General features: G+C 42.7%; 2 protein-coding genes across 5 annotated transcripts in view; one reads left to right on the top strand and one right to left on the bottom strand.

Moving 5' to 3' along the window:
* Positions 1-14,147, top strand: part of AARS2 (alanyl-tRNA synthetase 2, mitochondrial) — an 81,366-nt gene extending 67,219 nt beyond the window's left edge. For all 4 annotated transcript variants that reach the window (XR_013624509.1, XM_078784189.1, XM_068129463.2 and 1 more), the window contains exons 20-22: positions 5,685-5,768; positions 6,722-6,829; positions 11,092-14,147. Coding sequence is in view for 3 of the 4 variants with exons in the window: in XM_078784189.1 (XP_078640315.1) it covers positions 5,685-5,768; positions 6,722-6,829; positions 11,092-11,274 (375 nt within the window). In the remaining variant the exon portion in view is untranslated. The remainder of the gene's footprint in view (positions 1-5,684; positions 5,769-6,721; positions 6,830-11,091) is intronic.
* LOC137435558 (delta(14)-sterol reductase TM7SF2-like) overlaps positions 11,948-18,573 on the bottom strand; it is a 66,612-nt gene continuing 59,986 nt past the window's right edge. The window contains exons 13-16 of the mRNA XM_068129466.2: positions 17,658-17,826; positions 17,418-17,498; positions 17,087-17,209; positions 11,948-14,470 (exon numbers count right to left, since the gene is read on the bottom strand). Coding sequence (XP_067985567.2) covers positions 14,310-14,470; positions 17,087-17,209; positions 17,418-17,498; positions 17,658-17,826 — 534 coding nt within the window. The 3' untranslated portion in view covers positions 11,948-14,309. The remainder of the gene's footprint in view (positions 14,471-17,086; positions 17,210-17,417; positions 17,499-17,657; positions 17,827-18,573) is intronic.

The raw sequence follows: 18,573 nt of genomic DNA, 5'->3' as shown, positions 1-18,573 counted from the left end.
TTATATGAAATACGAAACGCCCCTTGGAGGAAAAACATTATGTCACGGTTGCAGAAGAAAAATTATGCCAGTGCTTAAAATTGATCTAAAGCTTGGGAGACATTTTCAATCCGACAAAAAAAAAATGAAACCAGGCGGTGTATCGGCAACAAACCGCTGCCTCAATTATGCCATTAAAAAAAACTTGCATTGCTGTTAAGAAATATAGTCGTGGCCAAAAATATTGGCACCCTTGCACTTTTTTCAAATAACTAACATTTTCTCGAAAAATAAGTTCAAATTGACAAAAGTAATTGGTCTCCACAATTCTTTATTTCACTGTTAATATTACAGAACCTTTGTTTTTGATTCAGAACGTAATATATCCCTTTAAATCATAAAATAAAAAGATATGGCATTGACAAAATTATTGACACCCGAGACTTGATATTTGGTAGCACAGCCGTTGGATAAAATAACTGCAGTCAAGCGCTTCCTGTAGCCTTCAATGAGCTTCCTACACCTCTCTACTGGCAGTTCACCCAGATTTGAAGGGTGCCTTCTCCCAACTGCTGTTTTCAGATCTCCCTACAGGTGTTCAATGGGATTTAGATCTGGACTCATTGCTGGCCACTTCAGAACAGTCCAGCGTTTTGTCTTGAACCATTCCTGGGTGCTTTTTGAAGTGTGTTTGGGTCATTGTCCTGCTTTGGTCAAGACCCATGACCTTCGATGGAGACTCAGCTTTCTGACACTGGGTTGAACATTGTGCTCCAAAATGCCTTGGTAATCTCCTGATTTCATGATGCCATGCACATAGTCAAGGCACCCTGTGCCAGAGGCAGCACAGCAACCCCAAAGCATCACTGAACCTCCTCCATGTTTGACTGTGGGGAAGGTGTTCTTTTCTTTGAAGGCTTCATTTTATTTTCTACAAACATAGAGTTGATGTGCTTTACCAAAAAGCTCTAATTTGGTCTCATCGGTCCACAGGACATTCTTCCAGAAGGATTTTGGCTTGTTCAGGTGTGTTTTGGTAAACTCCAGTCAGGCTTTCTTATGTCTCTCTCTCTCTCTCTCTCTCTCTCTCTCTCTCTCTCTCTCTCTCTCTCTCTCTCTAGTGGGGTCCTCCTGGGTCTCCGACCATAGAACCCCCTTTCATTGAGTTGGTGACAGACGGTTCGAGTTGAAACTGTCGCACCTTGTGTCTGAAGGTCAGCTTGAATCTGTTTGGCAGTTGATCAAGGTGCTTTCTTCACCATTCGAACAATCCTTTGCTGCAATCTTCGATCAAGTTTTCTCTTGCGGCCACGTACAGGGAGGTTGGCTTGGGCCTTAAACTTCCTGATAACATTGCATACGGTGGACACATAAACATCAAGGTCTCTGGAGATAGACTTGTAGCCTTGAGATTGTCCATGCTTGGCTACAATCTTGTATCTGACCTCAGACAATTCTCTGGTTTTCTTTATTTTCTCCATGCTCATTGCGGTAAACACAGTGACGCAAAACAGCAGTATGACTCCTTTTCTCCATTCAAACTGGTTGAATGAGTGATTTTTATATTGGAGGCATCTGCAACTTACCGCAGGTGAGTTCAATTCCAAAGTAAAGGAGAATCACCTGCTTGGAATCTAATTATTTCTAACAAATTCTAAAACAAACAAAACAACAACAGGCATTTTAAGGCCATTTTCCCTGCAAGAGCGGGGGTTAGCCTTGCGGTCCCCATGACAATGTTCTCCATTTTGCCCTATTTTCTGCATCTCCCCTTGTTAACCCCCTTGCCCGCATTTCTTCTACGACCATCTTTAGCCAAGTCTTTTTCGGTCTTCCCCGTCCTTTACTTCCTTCTCCATTCATTTCCATCACTCTTCTCAACCAGTCACTTTCATCCTTCCTCAACACATGACCAAACCATCTCAACCTGTTTCTCTTCACAGCATCCATCACAGGCTCTATTCCCATCACCTTTCGCAATTCATCATTTGTCTTCCTCTCTCTCAACGATACTCAACACATCCACCGAACCATTCGCATTTCCACCCTTTCCAGCCTTCATTGCTGCTCTACGTTTATTACCCATGTCTCACTCTCATAAATCATAACACTTCTCATACATGCAGCATACACCTTTCCCTTCAGCTTCAACGACACTCCCCTCCTCGTCAGCACGCCACTCAGTTCCCGAAACTTCTTCCATGCACATCTCACTCGAGCAACCGTTGCCGAGTCTGATCCACCTTCTCCATTCAGCATGTCTCCTAGGTAACAAAATGTTTTCACACCTTCCCGCTTCACGCCCATCTCCAAGATCCAACTCAACATTTCCTCCATCTGCAGCTCCCTCTGTGCACACCTTACACTTGAATAAACCACCGTTTAGAGGCCATTTTTCCCCGCAAAGCGGGGGTTGGCCTTTTCGGGGACCGTGGTAGTTGTTGTTTTTTGGTCCCCTTTTTGAAGCAATGTTTTACGGCCGGATGCCCTTCCTGACGCCAACCGTTTTTGCCGCCTTCAACGACAAACAGGGAATTACCAGTGAACTGGTACTCAATTAGCCGACCTCGGAAGGATGACAGGCTGAGTCAACCCCCCTGGCATTAATTCGGCGATCGACCGAGATTCGAACCCAGGATCCTAGGATCCTAAGCCGGCACCCTAGCCGCTAGCCCAACACCAGGGATCCTTACACTTACACTTGAATGTAGCTGCCAATTTCAATGGGGAAAAGGGAGACAACTAATTGCACTAATAGATACTGTGGATACAGTAACTCACGGGGATGACCTGTTATGCAGCTGGTAGAACATTCCGCGAAGCTCTCGATTATAGTGTGGCTAAATAAAATTCATGGCCACGAAAGCCATGAAAACGCAAAGCACACAGCAGTGAATGTAGAATCAGGTCATGCTCGTGGCTCGTAGAAGATGGTTTTTTGCATATGTCCAGCTGCTTTCTGCATGACTGGTGAAAGATGGGTTTTATAAATGTGTCAGGCTAGCAGCTCATGAATTTTTTTTGCGCCCCTGAAAAACCGCAAATTCGTGGAACACGGCCGCAAATAGAAAAAAACCGCGAATTTGTGGGACACTTTTCTGTGAATAGAGAAACAGGTCGCATTTTATCAACCGCGAATAGTGGGGTCCGACTATAATATAATTTTTGTTCAGTGAATGTCTCCTCTATGCTAACTTGCTTTGACTTGGTCATGAAATGGAACGAGAGGTCTCCTTAAGTCAAAATCTTCAAGAAATCATGTCCCTCCCTCCGGTTATGTTCCCTGAGATCTGTTGCAATGGCCACATGAGTTGCCTTTTCATGAAATGTGATGTCTTTTGATATTCACCATTCACTCACTTTTAATTCCAAGTGATAGAGTGATAGAGATCGTTTCTTGTACGTGATAGAGACAACAGGCCATGTACTTTGGCCTCATCATGGGATGTGCAAATATGAAGAGCTTTCGATTTCACAGATTCCGGGAGAGACAGATGTGATGCTGGTGCGTTAGCCGGGAGAGCAGTACTCCACTGAGCTATGGACAAATGCTTTTTGGGCTGTGAGTAGTTCTGATTTTAAGAAAAGACTGGGAACAACTGAAGAGACACATTCTGTGGCTGGCTTTGGATGCCAGCTTTGCTGGTTAATGGTAAGACCATTAACAGTGATAGAACAGTGATAGAGATCGACCAAAATTAGTCGTTCACATTTGTTTGCTTGAGTGACAGCAGTTGGTTGCAGTGTCATAATGCTCAAGATGATTCACAAAATCGGAGCCATTTTTGAAATTGCTGCACCATTTAAACACCGTTACATAACTTGGTGAAACATTTGTTCCACAGCACATTCAATTTGGTGGCCCTCATACTTGTTTTACCAAGAATGCTTTGACGAGCATTTATCAGTTTTGGTATTATTTTTTCAGGGTATTGTGTGTGTGTATACTACTATTAACTTGCAATTCGTTCCTGGCTTTGACACCAATAGTTTTTTTAATGGACCTTGGGCATCAAAAAGCTACAGATATCGAACAAACAGTTTCAAACTTCACGCTGTTGAAACCAAAGCTTTCAGAATCATTGGAATCTTCTGCGATGAAGTTAACTCCGAGGGCCTTTCACTCCCTCACCGCAGGCAGGTTGGTGGTCTTTCTGTCTTCTACCGACTCCTCTTCGGCCTTGCTCCCCCAGCTCTCTCTGTGCTCTGTCCACCAAATATTCCTCCAGGTTGCACAAGATCTGCCAGCAACCCTCTTATGGTTAAACTGCCAAAATCTAGGCTCTCTGCTCACCTTCACTCTTTCATTCCCCTTTTCTCCCGCCTCTGGAACAAACTCCCTCACTCTCTTCAATCCCACTCCTCCCTCCAGGTCTTTAAAACAGCTGTTCACCACCATCTCTTATCTTCCCCCATCCAAAACCTTGATCTTTTCTACCCCCGCTAATTTCACCACAGATCCACTTTTTGGAAATTCCAACTTATTTCCTGGAAGTCCTTGCAGTGTTCATATGTTTTATACCTCTCCCACCTCCCCCAAAGCCCTCGCCCTCCCCCTCCCACATTTCTCCCGTTGTCCCTGCTCTCAAATGTTGTGTTTGTGTCCTTCCCCCTCTCTCCCCATCTTGTCTGCCGCTCCCCTTATTTTTTGTGTTTTGTGTGTCGGTTTGACTTTTTGTGTGATTAATGTTAGCTCTTTCACGAGCCTCGATCTTGTATACAAAAAAAAAAAAAAAAATGGAGCACATCACCGCCATTGGAGAATTTAAATTGTATCAGATGTAAAAAACAAGAAATATGTCATGCATAGCACGATACTTGCGAAATCCCTAAAATAAGTTGTTGCCATATCATGGCCTCAAAAATAATTGGTGGTTGAATTCAGTGACCAGATATGCAAATCCTCTTCAAATCCCAAGTTAATCGGATGAAAATTGAGGATTTTAGAAATTCGGCCTATGTTGACCTTTTGGTCTATGTTGACCTCAAAAATACTTGGTGGTTGAATTCAGTGTCCGAATATGCAAATCATCTTAAAATTTCAAGTCAATCGGATGAAAATTTAGGATTTTAGAAATTTGGCCTATGTTGACCTTTTGGCCTATGTTGACCAAAAATATAATTGGTGGTTGAATTCAGTGACCAGATATGCAAATCCTCTTCAAATCTGAAGTCAATTGGATGAAAATTTAGGATTTTAGAAATTTGACAAAGTTGGTGACCTTTGGCCGATGTTGACAAATTGACCTTTTGACCCCAAAAACAATAGGCTTCTTGCTTATGACCAACTCTACCATTTGGTGAAGTTCAGTTGAAAATTGTGACCTGTAGGCGACTGACATACTTACAGACAGACAGAATAATGCACAAGACCACTCGATATACTTGAACAAATCTTCGATTTTCACAAGTAACAAATGTGAATTGTTTCTCCCAGCTTGCCGGTTCATGACAGAAGATGCCATTGGCATTTTTGCTTCCTCCATCCCTACTCCGTTTATAATCCCGTGTGGTTACGGGCAACTTGCCAGTCAATTTAAAGGTTCCAGATTGCAAATTGATTTTGATTTTCACGTGTGTTTTTGTTATGATTGCTGTAGCTCTTTTTGTTGAGGAAGGCAGTCGGAAATGTGCATTGAATTACACTTGGCTATGTGTTTGTATTGCATCACTTTCCTTTAAACATGTTGCTCTTCTCATTGCAGGCAAGTAAAAAGGCTCAAGATTTGCTTCATCACCATATTGACAGCTCTGTTCTTGTGGGTGCCGTTGATGCCGAAAATATTTCGGTTAGTTGCACCTTTCCTTCTCATTATATATACTAGGGTGGATCGGCTTGTTACGCTCGCTCCACCACGCATCGTTGCAGAGGCATGGCTTGTTTTAACTTAGGATAATGAACTTGAGTTGCTGTGTTGTCATGATTTACACCAATCGTAATACAGTACAAACATTTTTTTTATATAAAAAATAATGTATTTATAATATTGGTGATGTTGTATATTATTTATTTTTAAACTATTTGTAATCTAAAAAGGTCCAAGCGGTCCAAGCTCCAAATGGTCAAGGGCCCAAGCTGCTCTAATGGGTCGAAAGTGTCTTACGGGTCTTTGGGAGTCTTCGTGGTCTTTAGGGGTCTTTTGGGTCCTCTGGGTCTTTAAAGGTCCTCAAGATCTTTTGAGTCTTCTGGGTCTTTTGGGTCATCTGGGTCTTTGGGGTATTTTAGGTCGTCGGGGACTTTCAGGTCTTCTGGTCGTCAGTCTTTAAAAGTCTTCGGGGTCTTCGGGCGTGCCAGGTGACATCTCTGTAGAACAGAGTTCGCACCAGCCCAAAAGAACGAAGCAGAAAGCTATGGGATTCTGCCAGGCAAGGAGAGGAGAGAGGGGGAAGGGGAGGGGAAGAGGAGGGGCGGAACTATGATCGGGAATGGGATGGAGCCCAATGCCTGGGGGGCGGTGGTTTGTCAAGGGAGACTAGGGAGGTGCTGCTAAAAAGACATAAGAAGCTTTGCGCTAGATCTGAGGAGAATACGGAGGATCTGATAAGGGGCGTGCAGGGATTGCAAGAGTCTGAGGATAGGGGGGAGGAGCCAGGAGAAGCAGGAACAGTGTGCTGAGTAGCTCTCAGTTGAGTGAGGAGAATTAACTGTGTGCTGAGGAGGTCGTGTTTTTGGTGAGGATATATATATATATATATGGAAAGGTAACCTTAAGTTTGAATGCCTGGCCATTCTGTTTTGCAGGTACTTGTTAAAACAGCAAGGAAATCGTGTGAAAACGTTCGCAAGCCTGCATTGCTGTTTAGCACACAACCTTCTGGCAAGGTGCTTCTCGCCTGCTATGTCCCTCAGGTAACAACTGATTCTGTTCTTGACTTGCAGTGGATACGAGTCATGAATCTTCTGTAGGTGATGAAAAGCATCGTCGGATATAGCTTTAAAAAGTACGTGATACTTTTCATATACATTTTCAAAGAGATTTTCATTTCCCTTCATAACATAGTTTTAGAAGATGAGCTTCAGGTGCAGCAAAGAAAGAATGGGAATGATGGACAAACATATTCCACAAACAGAATTTCTGTGTCTTTGCCTCCAAATCCCGTCCACCCAACCCATCCCGTTCTGTCTCCATCTTACCCTGACGTACCCACTGTCTACTGGGCTCTGTGTCCTTCTCACATGAGGAGGTAGATAAAGTTGTGTCTGGCCTTGACCCTGCTTCAGTAATGGGTCCAGATGGCGTCAGTGGCCATGCTTTCAATTCCTGCTTTCCCTCTCTATCTGCCCTAATCATTCCATCCATATCTTTTGACTGCCTCGCCTCTGCCAGAAATCAGTAAACATCACCCGTCTGCAAGAATGGCGCAAAAACAGACCCTACCAACTTATTGGCCAGTGAGCTTGTTCCCAATTACAAGGAAAGTTCTGGAATCCATCAATGCTTTTGATAAGCCTTTCCTGTTTTCAAAGAGCCTTAACTCTATCCATCACTTTGTATGTTTCCTGGTCACTCCACTAAGAACGTACTGCTGCTACTCGCTCAGCAACAGTTGGAGGCCGTAAATCTCAAACAGATCAGGACTATCTTCTTGGACATATCTCAGACTCTTGACAGTCTGCCATCTTCTGCGTGCCAAGTTCGCTGCCTGTAGCATAGAAGCTCACCCTCACATCTAGTTTTCTGACTTCTTGCACTCCTGGAGTCGATGCTTTGCTATCATTGGAACTCCCTTCTCTTCTTGTGGAAGCCAGCGTGCTCCAAGGCAGTGCTTTGGGGCTAGTCTTGTTACTCGTCAACATAAATGACCTCTGATGTTCTGGAAAACCTCCGTTTGAAATCCTTTGAGTGTACAGTACTACCTATCCCACTGCTAGGCAGACTGTGGCTACATCACTATCCTAATTTAGAAATGATTCGATGCTTGTCTGACAAAAGGAACATGATTTTAATTTGCGGAAAATCGTCTTACCCTGTCACTCCCGAAGGATCATCAAATTAAACGAGGCATGTTTCCATGGTGACAAACTGAATGAGGTTATCTCTTGAACTTATAGTCCAGGAGCCCAGAAGGTTTATCCAAGTGAAAAGCGCCGGAACGTTTGACCTCATGGGCTGATGGGGTCATCCACCGACATCACAAAAATGCATTGCTGCCAGGTCTGACCCGTGGCTTTCCCCCCGAAATCACTCGATTAGTGAGGCCATTACCGAAAAACCTATTTTGCTCAATATCTGGAGAACTATGCATGATAATATCACGAATAGGGTGTCTATACCTATGTTTACATGGTCAATCATTACACCGACACCCGCATTATTGCTAGAAAATGTATAGTTTTCCAGGTAAATGTGTAACCCACCCGCTCATTAAGCGACGCCATTACCGAACAACGATATATGGAAAACTTGCAAATGTGCAGTTCACATAATTAACTTGATGTCCTCTTGGCATTACAAGTCTTCTCTATCACTTTGTCACTCCCATCACTGTCCTCACTCCAAGCATTATCTGACTCTTCCTCATCTACTGAATTATCTTCCACGCCATCCTCATGTGGGCCTGTGAGGGACTCTGGAACTGAACTTCCTGGATACCAGTCTGGTTCAAAGCAGTTTTGAGACAACTTCCATCCATAGTCTGTTGGACTCGCCCCACCAGATGGATCTGTCTGATCAGCTCTTCCAGATTCTTGCCACATAGTGCGCCCTTTTCACATGATTACCAAGTGTCTTGGCGCATGGGGGAAGAGAGGCACAGTTTATCTTCTTTATTCTGGCAAGGGGCTCCTTTTCGTCACCACCACCCATTCGCATGAATGCCTTGTATCTGGCTTCATTAATGTCAGAGGTTTTGAAGCCATACAGCACGCAGACAAAGGATGTAACAGCTTGGATGTCTACCTCCTCAGCTGTTAGAGATCAATGTTGGAGACAAAAAAGACAAAAAATACATTCCTGTCCAAGGACGCCTCTCGTGCTGGTAGAAGGATGATCGGAACTTGAACGAGTGGTCTTCTGAGGTGGTTCAGATGGTTCTGTGCTTGGAGGTGCTCCTCTCTTAACAACACAGAATCGACTGAGGCAAACTGAGTGGTAATATTTGCCTTCTGGGCAAATCTGTTCTGATCTCTTCCGAGGTGTTCGAAAACTTGTCACTTTGAAGTGCCTTTCGCTGTCTCGCAGCATTTTTGGCTGTTTCCCAGTTGCTGGAATTGAAACACTTCAGGGCACGTTTCTTTTCTCCTCTTTCTTTGCAAATTATACAAACGGGGGCGTCATTTGCCATGATCTGTAAATAGCAAAAAGGGACAGAGACCAATGCATTATTTGCCACATTGTAACAAAAGACAGAGATGGTACGACTCCAGTAGGCAACTTTCAGGGTGAACTCCACATTTTCAAGCACTAGAGTTGGCATTGTAATATTTCACCATAAAAACATGGGTATAGACACCTTATTTGTGATATTATCATGCATTGTTTTTCAGATATTAATGAAAATGAGTTTTTCCGCAATGGCGTTGCTAACTGAGTAGGTGAACTTAACATTTACACGGTAAACTATACATTTTCTAGCAATAATGTGGGTGTCAGTGTAATGATTGACCATGTAAACATAGGTATAGACACCTTATTTGTGATATTATCATGCATAGTTCTCCAGATATTGAGCAAGATAGGTTTTTCGGTAATGGCGTCACTAATTGAGTGATTTCGGGGGGAAAGCCACGGGTCAGACCCGGCAGCAATGCATTTTTGTGATGTCGGTGGATGACCCCATCAGCTCATGAGGTCAAACGTTCTGGCGCTTTTCACTTGAATAAACCTTCTGGGCTCCTGGACTATTATAGGTCTTACCATTAACCAGCAAAGCTGGCCTCCAAAGTCAGCCACAGAATGTGCCTCTTCAGTTGTTCCCAGTCTTTTCTTAAAATCAGAAATACTCACAGCCCAAAAAGTATTTGTCCATAGCTCAGTGGAGTACTGCTCTCACGGCTAACGCACCAGCATCACATCTGTCTCTCCTGGAATCTGTGAAATCTAAAGCTCTCCATATTTGCACATCCCATGATGAGGCCAAAGTACATGGCCTGTTGTTTTCACATCACAGACAGGTCAGTTGCCTATTTTTTTTTTTTAACCTCCTGTCATTTGGTGCTCTCTCAGCCATCAATCTCTCCCCAGATCTTCTGGGTTGCACGTGTTCTTCCAGTAACCTCCTCTTGGTTAAACTTTTAAAAATCCAATATTACCACCCACCTCCACTCTTTTCTGTCATTTGTAGAAATACCTTCCCTCCAAGGATTTGAGCATGCGGTACACCACCATCTCTGTCATCTCATCCTCAACATGATATTTTGTGCCACAGTTAATCCTATCTTGCAGATTACCGTTTCTTATCTCTATCTCTCCCCTGTTAGTTTATTCGCTTGCTTGACCAACTGTGGCTCTACTATTAAACCTTGCCTCTTTACACTATAACCTCACTTTCCATGAGCCTACATTTGGTATCTAAGAAGCTACTAAGATTTACAGGTGGTTGTTAAAAATCCCTGGTGTTGGGCTAGCGGCTCGGGTGCCGGCTTAGGATCCTAGGATCCTGGGTTCGAATCTCGGTCGATCGCCGAATTAATGCCAGGGGGGTTGACTCAGCCTGTCATCCTTCCGAGGTCGGCTAATTGAGTACCAGTTCACTGGTAATTCCCTGTTTGTCGTTGAAGGCGGCAAAAAGGGTTGGCGTCAGGAAGGGCATCCGGCCGTAAAACATTGCTTCAAAAAGGGGACCAAAAAACAACAACTACCACGGTCCCCGAAAAGGCCAACCCCCGCTTTGCGGGGAAAATTGGCCTCTAAACGGTGGTTTTTGTTAAAGATCCCATGGTCCCTTTTGTGGTATAGGACATTGTGTGCTGGTACCCTAGTATGGCAAAAATGTCACGTTGTTTCTCAGCCACAAATGTTAATAGGTTTATGGGTGTCTCAATGCTTTGTCACAAGCAAAGACCTATCTAATTACTGAGTTTGAGTTGCACTAATAATTCGTTTGGATTTATTCCAGTTCATTGAAAGTTGTCATATTGGTGCCCTGTTCTCTGTTGTGCATACTTTTCAGGAATCCACGGAACAGCTATCAGCTTTGGCATGGCTGAGTGCAGTGTGTGAGCAAATGGACGGAAAAGCAAGTGGTACCGCAGTGTCTGCCAGAGGCATTTTGCCGACTGGTGTAGGAGATGTGTTTGCAACTGCGCTGACCTATCCTGGGCTGCAATTGCTACAATCGAAAGTCTCGAAGTAGCCATGGAGTTCAATACCACTTCCCATGTACAAAAGGAACTAGATAGAATGGCACTCGGTAGAGCGCATACCACGCCAGGCTGAACAGTTTCCGTTTTTGCATCCGGACCATTCGGCATTGTCACAGCAAAACCAAATTGACTTATTGTAACCTACCAACTTATCCACCAGGTTTTGTCATAATCCGTCCACAATGTTTTGAGATATCATTTTTGGAACAATCATCTCTCAATGGTCAAGAACCACTTTAAAAATACTCCTATCCAGATCTGGATCTTCACCGAAATCGAATCAATTCGTCCTTGTCACACCCAACTTGTCCATCATGTTTTGTCTGAATCCATCCACAACTTTTTTTTGAGATATCCTGCTGTATCTTGTTTTTGGCCCTATTTTCATTTAATTTCATTTTGACTTATGGACAAGGACTATGGACAAACACTGGACAACGCAGTTTGAAGACTGAAATTTGTCAAGTTTACAATAATAAAAGTATTTCATAAAACTTACAAATGTATATTGAAATAATAATAATCATATAAAATGACATTAATCAAAATATCAAAATAAGTATAAGCAATAAACAAACATACATAATCAAACAATAAAAAATATACAAATTCTACCAACAAAATAACCTAAAATAGCAGAAAACTCAAGCAGATCAACAAACATATTATGCATGTAATTGATTTAATGCATCTACAATTCTACATAACAGAATTAAGCATTTCAGTCAAAAAAGGAATTGTTGAATTTTTGTATCTTTGAGTCTTACACCGTAGAAGGTCGAAGATATTGAGCATTCCTGAGTTGCATATTATATCGAGACACAGATTGTCGGGAATAATGTCACGGTGACGATCACATTTTAAAAGACCAAGACCAAAACGCAAGAGAAGCTCATTCCTGCATTCGCTCAACAACTGTAAACCAAAATGACAAAGTTTTTGGGCATAGGACTGAATAGAGGGGAACGCAATGAAAACGGAGCGCATGCTTCTGGAGTCGTTCAATCCCATCGCTCTGAGCCCTTGTGATGCCAGAACCCCACACGGGCACACCAAACTCCAGCAAAGGGCGAATGTACACGTTGTATATCTCCTCACCTCTCTGGGGAGAGATTATTTTTCAATGGTGAAGAATCACTTTAAAAATTATTGGATCCGGATCTTCACTAAAATCAAATCAATTAGTCTTTGCCACACCCAACCTGCCCACCAAGTTTCGTCCGAATCCGCCCATAACTTTTTGAGGTATCGTGCTATATATTGTTCTTGGCCCTATCTATCAATGGTGAAGAATCATTTGAAGAATTATTGGATCCGGATCTTCACCAAAATCAAATCAATTCCCAACCTGTCCACCAAATTGTCTGAATCCATCCATAACTTTTTGAGATATCCTGCTCACAGACAAACATACAGAGAGACAGGGAGGAAAATCCCTTCGTTGGTGGAGGTAAAAAAGTAAATAAATCAATTTTCAAAATGGAAAGTGTCGTTTTATTAGTTTTTTATTATTATTACAGTGCACCTGTTTTGTACGAGGGTGCTGAGAAGTAATGCCTCCTATTCAAAGAGATGCTAACTTCAATCTTTATTAACTTCACCACCAAAGGTGGATGGAGGTTATGTTTTCACCCCTGTCTGTCTGTCCGTTTGTGACCAAAATAGCTCTAAAAGTTGTGAACGGATTCGGACGAAATTTGGCAGAGATGTAGCGTATGTGACAAGGACGAAATTAATCGATTTTGGTGAAGATCCGGATTCGGATCCGGCTACTAGAATTTTAAGTGATTCTTCACCATTGGGAGATAGGGCCAAAAACGATCGATACATAGCAGGATATCTCAAAAGGTTGTGGACGGATTTGGACGAAACTTGGTGGACAGGTTGGGTGTCTGACAAGATTGGATTCAATTTTGGTGAAGATCTGGATCCAGATACAGCTAGTAGAATTTTTAAAAGTGATTTCACCATTGAGAGATATTGGCCAACCAGGCGGAGGTATGTATGCTCTCTACTGATTGCCGTTCTAGTTGTCCCCCGTCGCACCGCGGAGCGAAAGGGGGACTATGGTTTTCCCCTCCGTCCATGTGTGCGTGCGGGCATGCGTGCATGCGTAAGCGAAGGACCGAATTCTAATTTGGTGTGTGGGTGCAACCCACGTCAAAATCCAAGATGGCCGCCGCCACGTATGTCTGACGCCATGTATGTCTGAACCTTGTGAGCGGAATATCTTGAAAAATAAGCGAAGTACCAACTTCTAATCTGGTGTGTGGGTGTATCTAGGCATAAGGAAGAACGCTATTGAAAATTGGGTCGCCACGTCAAAATCCAAGATGGCCGCCACCATATATATGCCTGAACCTTGTGAGCGAAATATCTTGAAAAATAAACGAACTACTAACTTCTAATCTGGTGTGTGGGTGTATCTACGCATAAGGGAGAACGCTATTGAAAATTGGGTCGCCACGTCAAAATCCAAGATGGCCGCCTTGCGTCTTCCACTTTGTCAACTCACATCACTTCACTGACGGGGGACCTAGGCGTAACGCTTGTTCCATATTTATTTCTCAACATAATCACCACTGCGGTACACACATTACTGCCAAAGTTCAAGTAGTTTTGTGATGCCGTCACGATAGAACTGTGCATCCTGCTGACAACTAGCGCTTCACAGCGGCCTTGGCATGAGACATCTGGTGTCAAAATCACGAAATTTCACATCCAGTGGTGGGCATAACTAATGTGCAGACTGTGCTTTCCTTCATTCATTTGGAGTAAAGAATAGGAGGCATTACTTTTCAGCGCACTCTAGTAGATTAATTTATTGCATTACTGAAATCAAAATAAAATCTTCAAACCACAAGCACTGAAAGAGACAAAACACTGTGTCTAATTCATAACTGTACAACACGATGATTGCTTGAAAATTGTGGGCAGCAAGTTCCCTTTTTGGAAATCGAGAGATGATGCCTAAGATATTGAGGAGATTGAAGAAAAGAACACACCAATCAATGGTAACGCACTACTAGTAGAGGAAAGGGATGATGCGGTAGGGTACCCTTCGGCAGTACACCTGCCATGCTACACCATACTTTCTCTGGCATTGCAGCTCATCCCGTGCTGCACGGTGCACCAATAACACACCAAAGTATACCACGTAGAAGTAGGGCAGCACATGTGTGAAACCTGCAAACACACCACGTCACTCTCAAGACTCCTTGTCTGTTTCTGATCCATGCTTTACACAGTTAACCTGGCACAGGAAAAGGCTATTTGGCCCATCTCACCTGTGCTAAACTCTCCTCCCAGCACTCTTGATATTCAAGTAGTGCCCTCTAACGTGTGTGCTTTGTATTGGTGGTGAGAGAGGCAACGGGAGGGTAGAAATGGTGAAGGTGAGGAGGTGCATAACAGGTGAACGATGTTTTATTTTGGTGAGGGGAGAGGAGGAGGAGGAGGAGGGTTCGGGTTGACTTTGTACACAATATATTAACCCTTCTTAAGAACTAACATTAAGCATCAATACATCTCAAATATTCTGTCAGCGTAACTTGCGCACAATACCTACAGATCACACACACCCATCCTAATTTACCTACATCTCTGAACCCCTCTATCCCCATATCTTGAATAAATACTTGAATTGAACAACACTTTCGTAGTAGGAGAATGTTGGTTCTGAGACGAGCCCAATTTAACATCGAAGTGAATGGGGAAAAGAGGGGAAAAAACGATTTGACCTCCCTTCCAAAATATCATACCTAATTCTCCCATTTTCTTTTTTAAGTAAGCAGGTTGGGTATTAATTAAACAAATATTCAATTCTCAATAGACCAACCACTCAACAGTTTTTTTTTGTTTGTTTTTTTTTAACAACCACAGACAAACTGCTCCATGGGAAAAAAATTAAAACATGGCTCATTGTCAAGTACTCCCCATGGGGAATAAGTGGTGTCAATGATGACGTCATTGATGCCTTAATTATGACATCATAATTCGAGAGGAACAACGCTAAGTTTGATCAGTTTGAAATTTATTGAGCGTGATTTAACAATTGTATTAGAGAATGTAAACATGATGTCATCGCTCACGTGGTCTGGCTACCATATTGGATCATGTATATAAGTATTGTCACATCAGACAGCCTCCGTTAACACGGAAGGAATGACTGATGAGCCGGGTAGTCCAAGCCCCCCTCCTCCCCCCACCTTCCCTCGCCCACCGAAACATTTTGTTACTTAAACGTGTCCCCCAACCGTTTCTCGGCCATGCATGGACCGATTTTGTTCAAACCTGGTACAAAAGACAATTTGAGATGTATGGTTTGATTTTTTGTTCATACTTGGCACGAAAACAACACATGATGGTATGCATATGCACATCATTTTGTTTCGCGATGCGGTCAAAGATGGCCAACTAGCGGCATTTTAGTTGTTAAAAAAACCCCCCGATGTTGAACACGTCTTCAACCATTTCTCGGACATGTATTTATCGATCGTATTCAAACTTGGCACACAGATAACTAGAACGGCACTCAGTAGAGAGCATATACCTCCGCCTGGCTGGCCATAATCACTCAATGGTGAAGAATCACTTTTTAAATTTTACTAGCTGGATCCGGATCCGGATCTTCACCAAAATTTAATCGATCGTCCTTGTCACACACACGTGCCCAACAAGTTTCGTCCAAATCCGTCCACAACTTTTTGAGATATCCTGCTATGTATCGTTTTTGGCCCAACCTCCCAATGGTGAAGAATCACTTAAAATTCTAGTAGCCGGATCCGAATCCTCACCTTCACCAAAATCTAATAATTTCGTCCTTGTCACATCTCTGCCAAATTTCGTCAGAATCTGTCCACAACTTTTTGAGATATCTCGTTCACAAACGGACGGACAGACAGACAGACAGACAAACAGACAGACATACAGGGGTGAAAACATAACCTCCACCTTTGGTGGCGGAGGTAACAAATGGCAGCTTACATATGCACATTATTTTCCTTTGAGATCAGATCCATGATGGCCGACTGGTGGCTATTTAGTTTGTTAAACACGCCCTCAACCATTTCTCTGACATGCATGGTCCGATTTTGTTCAAACCTGGCACAATCACAGCACATGATGGCATATACCTGCACCTCACTTTATTTTGCGATCTGATTAAAGATGGGTGACAGGTGGACTGGCAGCCGTTTTAATTGTAAAAAAACCCGATATTGAACACGTCCTCAACCATTTATCGGAAATGCATTTACCGATCTTGTTCAAACTTGGCACACAGATAACGAATGATGGCTTACATATACACATCGTTTATTTTTGAGATCAGGTCAAAGATGGCTGACTGGCTGCCATTTTGTAACTTAAACGTGTCCCCCAACCATTTCTCGGCCATGCATGGACCGATTTTGTTCAGACATGGTACAAAGACAATACATGAGTAAACATATGCAGAAGATTTTGTTTTGTAAGCCGACCAAAGATGGCCGACTGATGGCTTTTAACTCCGAACAGCAAAATTACTATAACCATGGGGGCTATGACATTTTATGTCTTTTTTCTATTTGCTTATTTGTATATTGGAACAAAATGAGTGGAGAGTGTTGAAAATCTTAACTTCAGAAATTAGAAATATAAATGAATGAGATGTATGGATTTCGTTCATGCAACAGTCACAGAGCTAAACTCACGAATCAAAATCTAGTTCTTTACTGCTGCATTCCCAGGCATTTAGAGAACTGTAGGTGGTAGATCTAGTTTGGTAGACAAAATGCAAAATCTGACGAAATGATGGCTTACCACAGGGCAGCGACCACGAAAGGGCCATCATGAGGTCTCCAAGGTAGTTGGGATGTCGGAGAATGCCCCACCATCCAGATATTAGCAACTGCTTACCAGTAGAGGTAGGAATGGTGAGCAGATCTGCAAACACACATACCCTCACATTATTGTCTTTGTCTATCTTTAATTGCTGGAATTCCCAACTGTATCTCTGCAGTAATTATGAAATCTACCCAAAGACAAACTGCACTCTAAAAAAGATAACCACACATTTTCCCTCGCCCACCGAAACTCTCGTGCCTTTCAAATCCCTGTATTCATAAACATGGCCACCCCCAAAAAAACATACTTGAAACCCGAGGATCTTTGGGGTTCTTGCGGAAGGTATTCTTTTCTGAATTGGAGCCACGAAATACCATGTACCCAGCAGCTGCAGGGCAATAAAATAAGTTAAGGTAAGAGTGTGAACAACCAATCCCTGCTTGTTTTACCTTGCTCTTTCCCCAACCCCTTTTCCCCTTCCTTCCCATACCTGCACACCAGGGCCGATAGCTTGTTACAAAGTGTGGTCATACTACATGAGTCTTGCCTTTAAGTAGGAAGATAAGAATGGCAGCAGTCCAGTGTAGGTTTCGAGGATGATTAAGCAGAAACACACCCTGCAGGCTGTATACAATGGGGACCCAGGCCAGGTCTCCAAATGCCAACATGAAGCCAAAGCCCTCACGTACAATATCCATGGTGCTCAGCAAGCACTCCTACCATGCACAGAGCATTAAAAAAAATTCATGCACAGAGATTGAGGTTCATGGATCAGCTGAAAAAGAGGTGTAAGAGGTCAACACACCAGCCATGAAGCAATGGCAAATGGACAAGGAAAACAAACTAGGGACATGTATATTGTCAGGTGGATAATGGTACCCACCCGAAGGTGCATATTCAGTACATATGTGGCTGCCAACCATAACTCATGCCCTGATGATTAAACGAAACGGTCATTCGACTTTTTCACATTTTGTTGTATTACAGCCTGAATTTAAAATCGATTAAATTGAGATTTCTGTCACTGATCTACATACTGATACATATTACCCCATAATGATACACAGTACTGATATGTAGTACGCCATAATGTCAAAATGGAATTTTAAAAAACATTACAAAATAATTAGAAATGAAAAAGAAAGAACTAATTTTAAAAAAGGGATGATCAAAGGAAATTGGATGCACCTGAGCTCAATTTGGAGAGTCATAGCAAAGGGGTTGAATACTTATTGACTCAAGACATTTCAGCTCTTCATTGTTAATTGCTTTGTAAATATTTCTAAAAGAAGAAATTACACTTTGACATTATAGGGCATTATATGTTGAACAGTGACAAAAAAAATCTCAGTTTAAGCCATTTTTAATTCAGGCTGAAACACAACAAAATGTGAAAAAGTCAAGGGCTGTGAGAATACTCTGAAGGCACTGTAGAATGGCACTACAGAGCGCATACCTCCGCC

Source organism: Myxine glutinosa, chromosome 9 (assembly GCF_964187855.1).
Source record: "Myxine glutinosa chromosome 9, kmMyxGlut1.1, whole genome shotgun sequence".
Lineage (NCBI taxonomy): Eukaryota > Metazoa > Chordata > Myxini > Myxiniformes > Myxinidae > Myxine > Myxine glutinosa.
The sequence above is the reverse complement of the archived record's forward strand: the minus strand, read 5'-3'. Positions and strand labels throughout refer to the sequence as shown.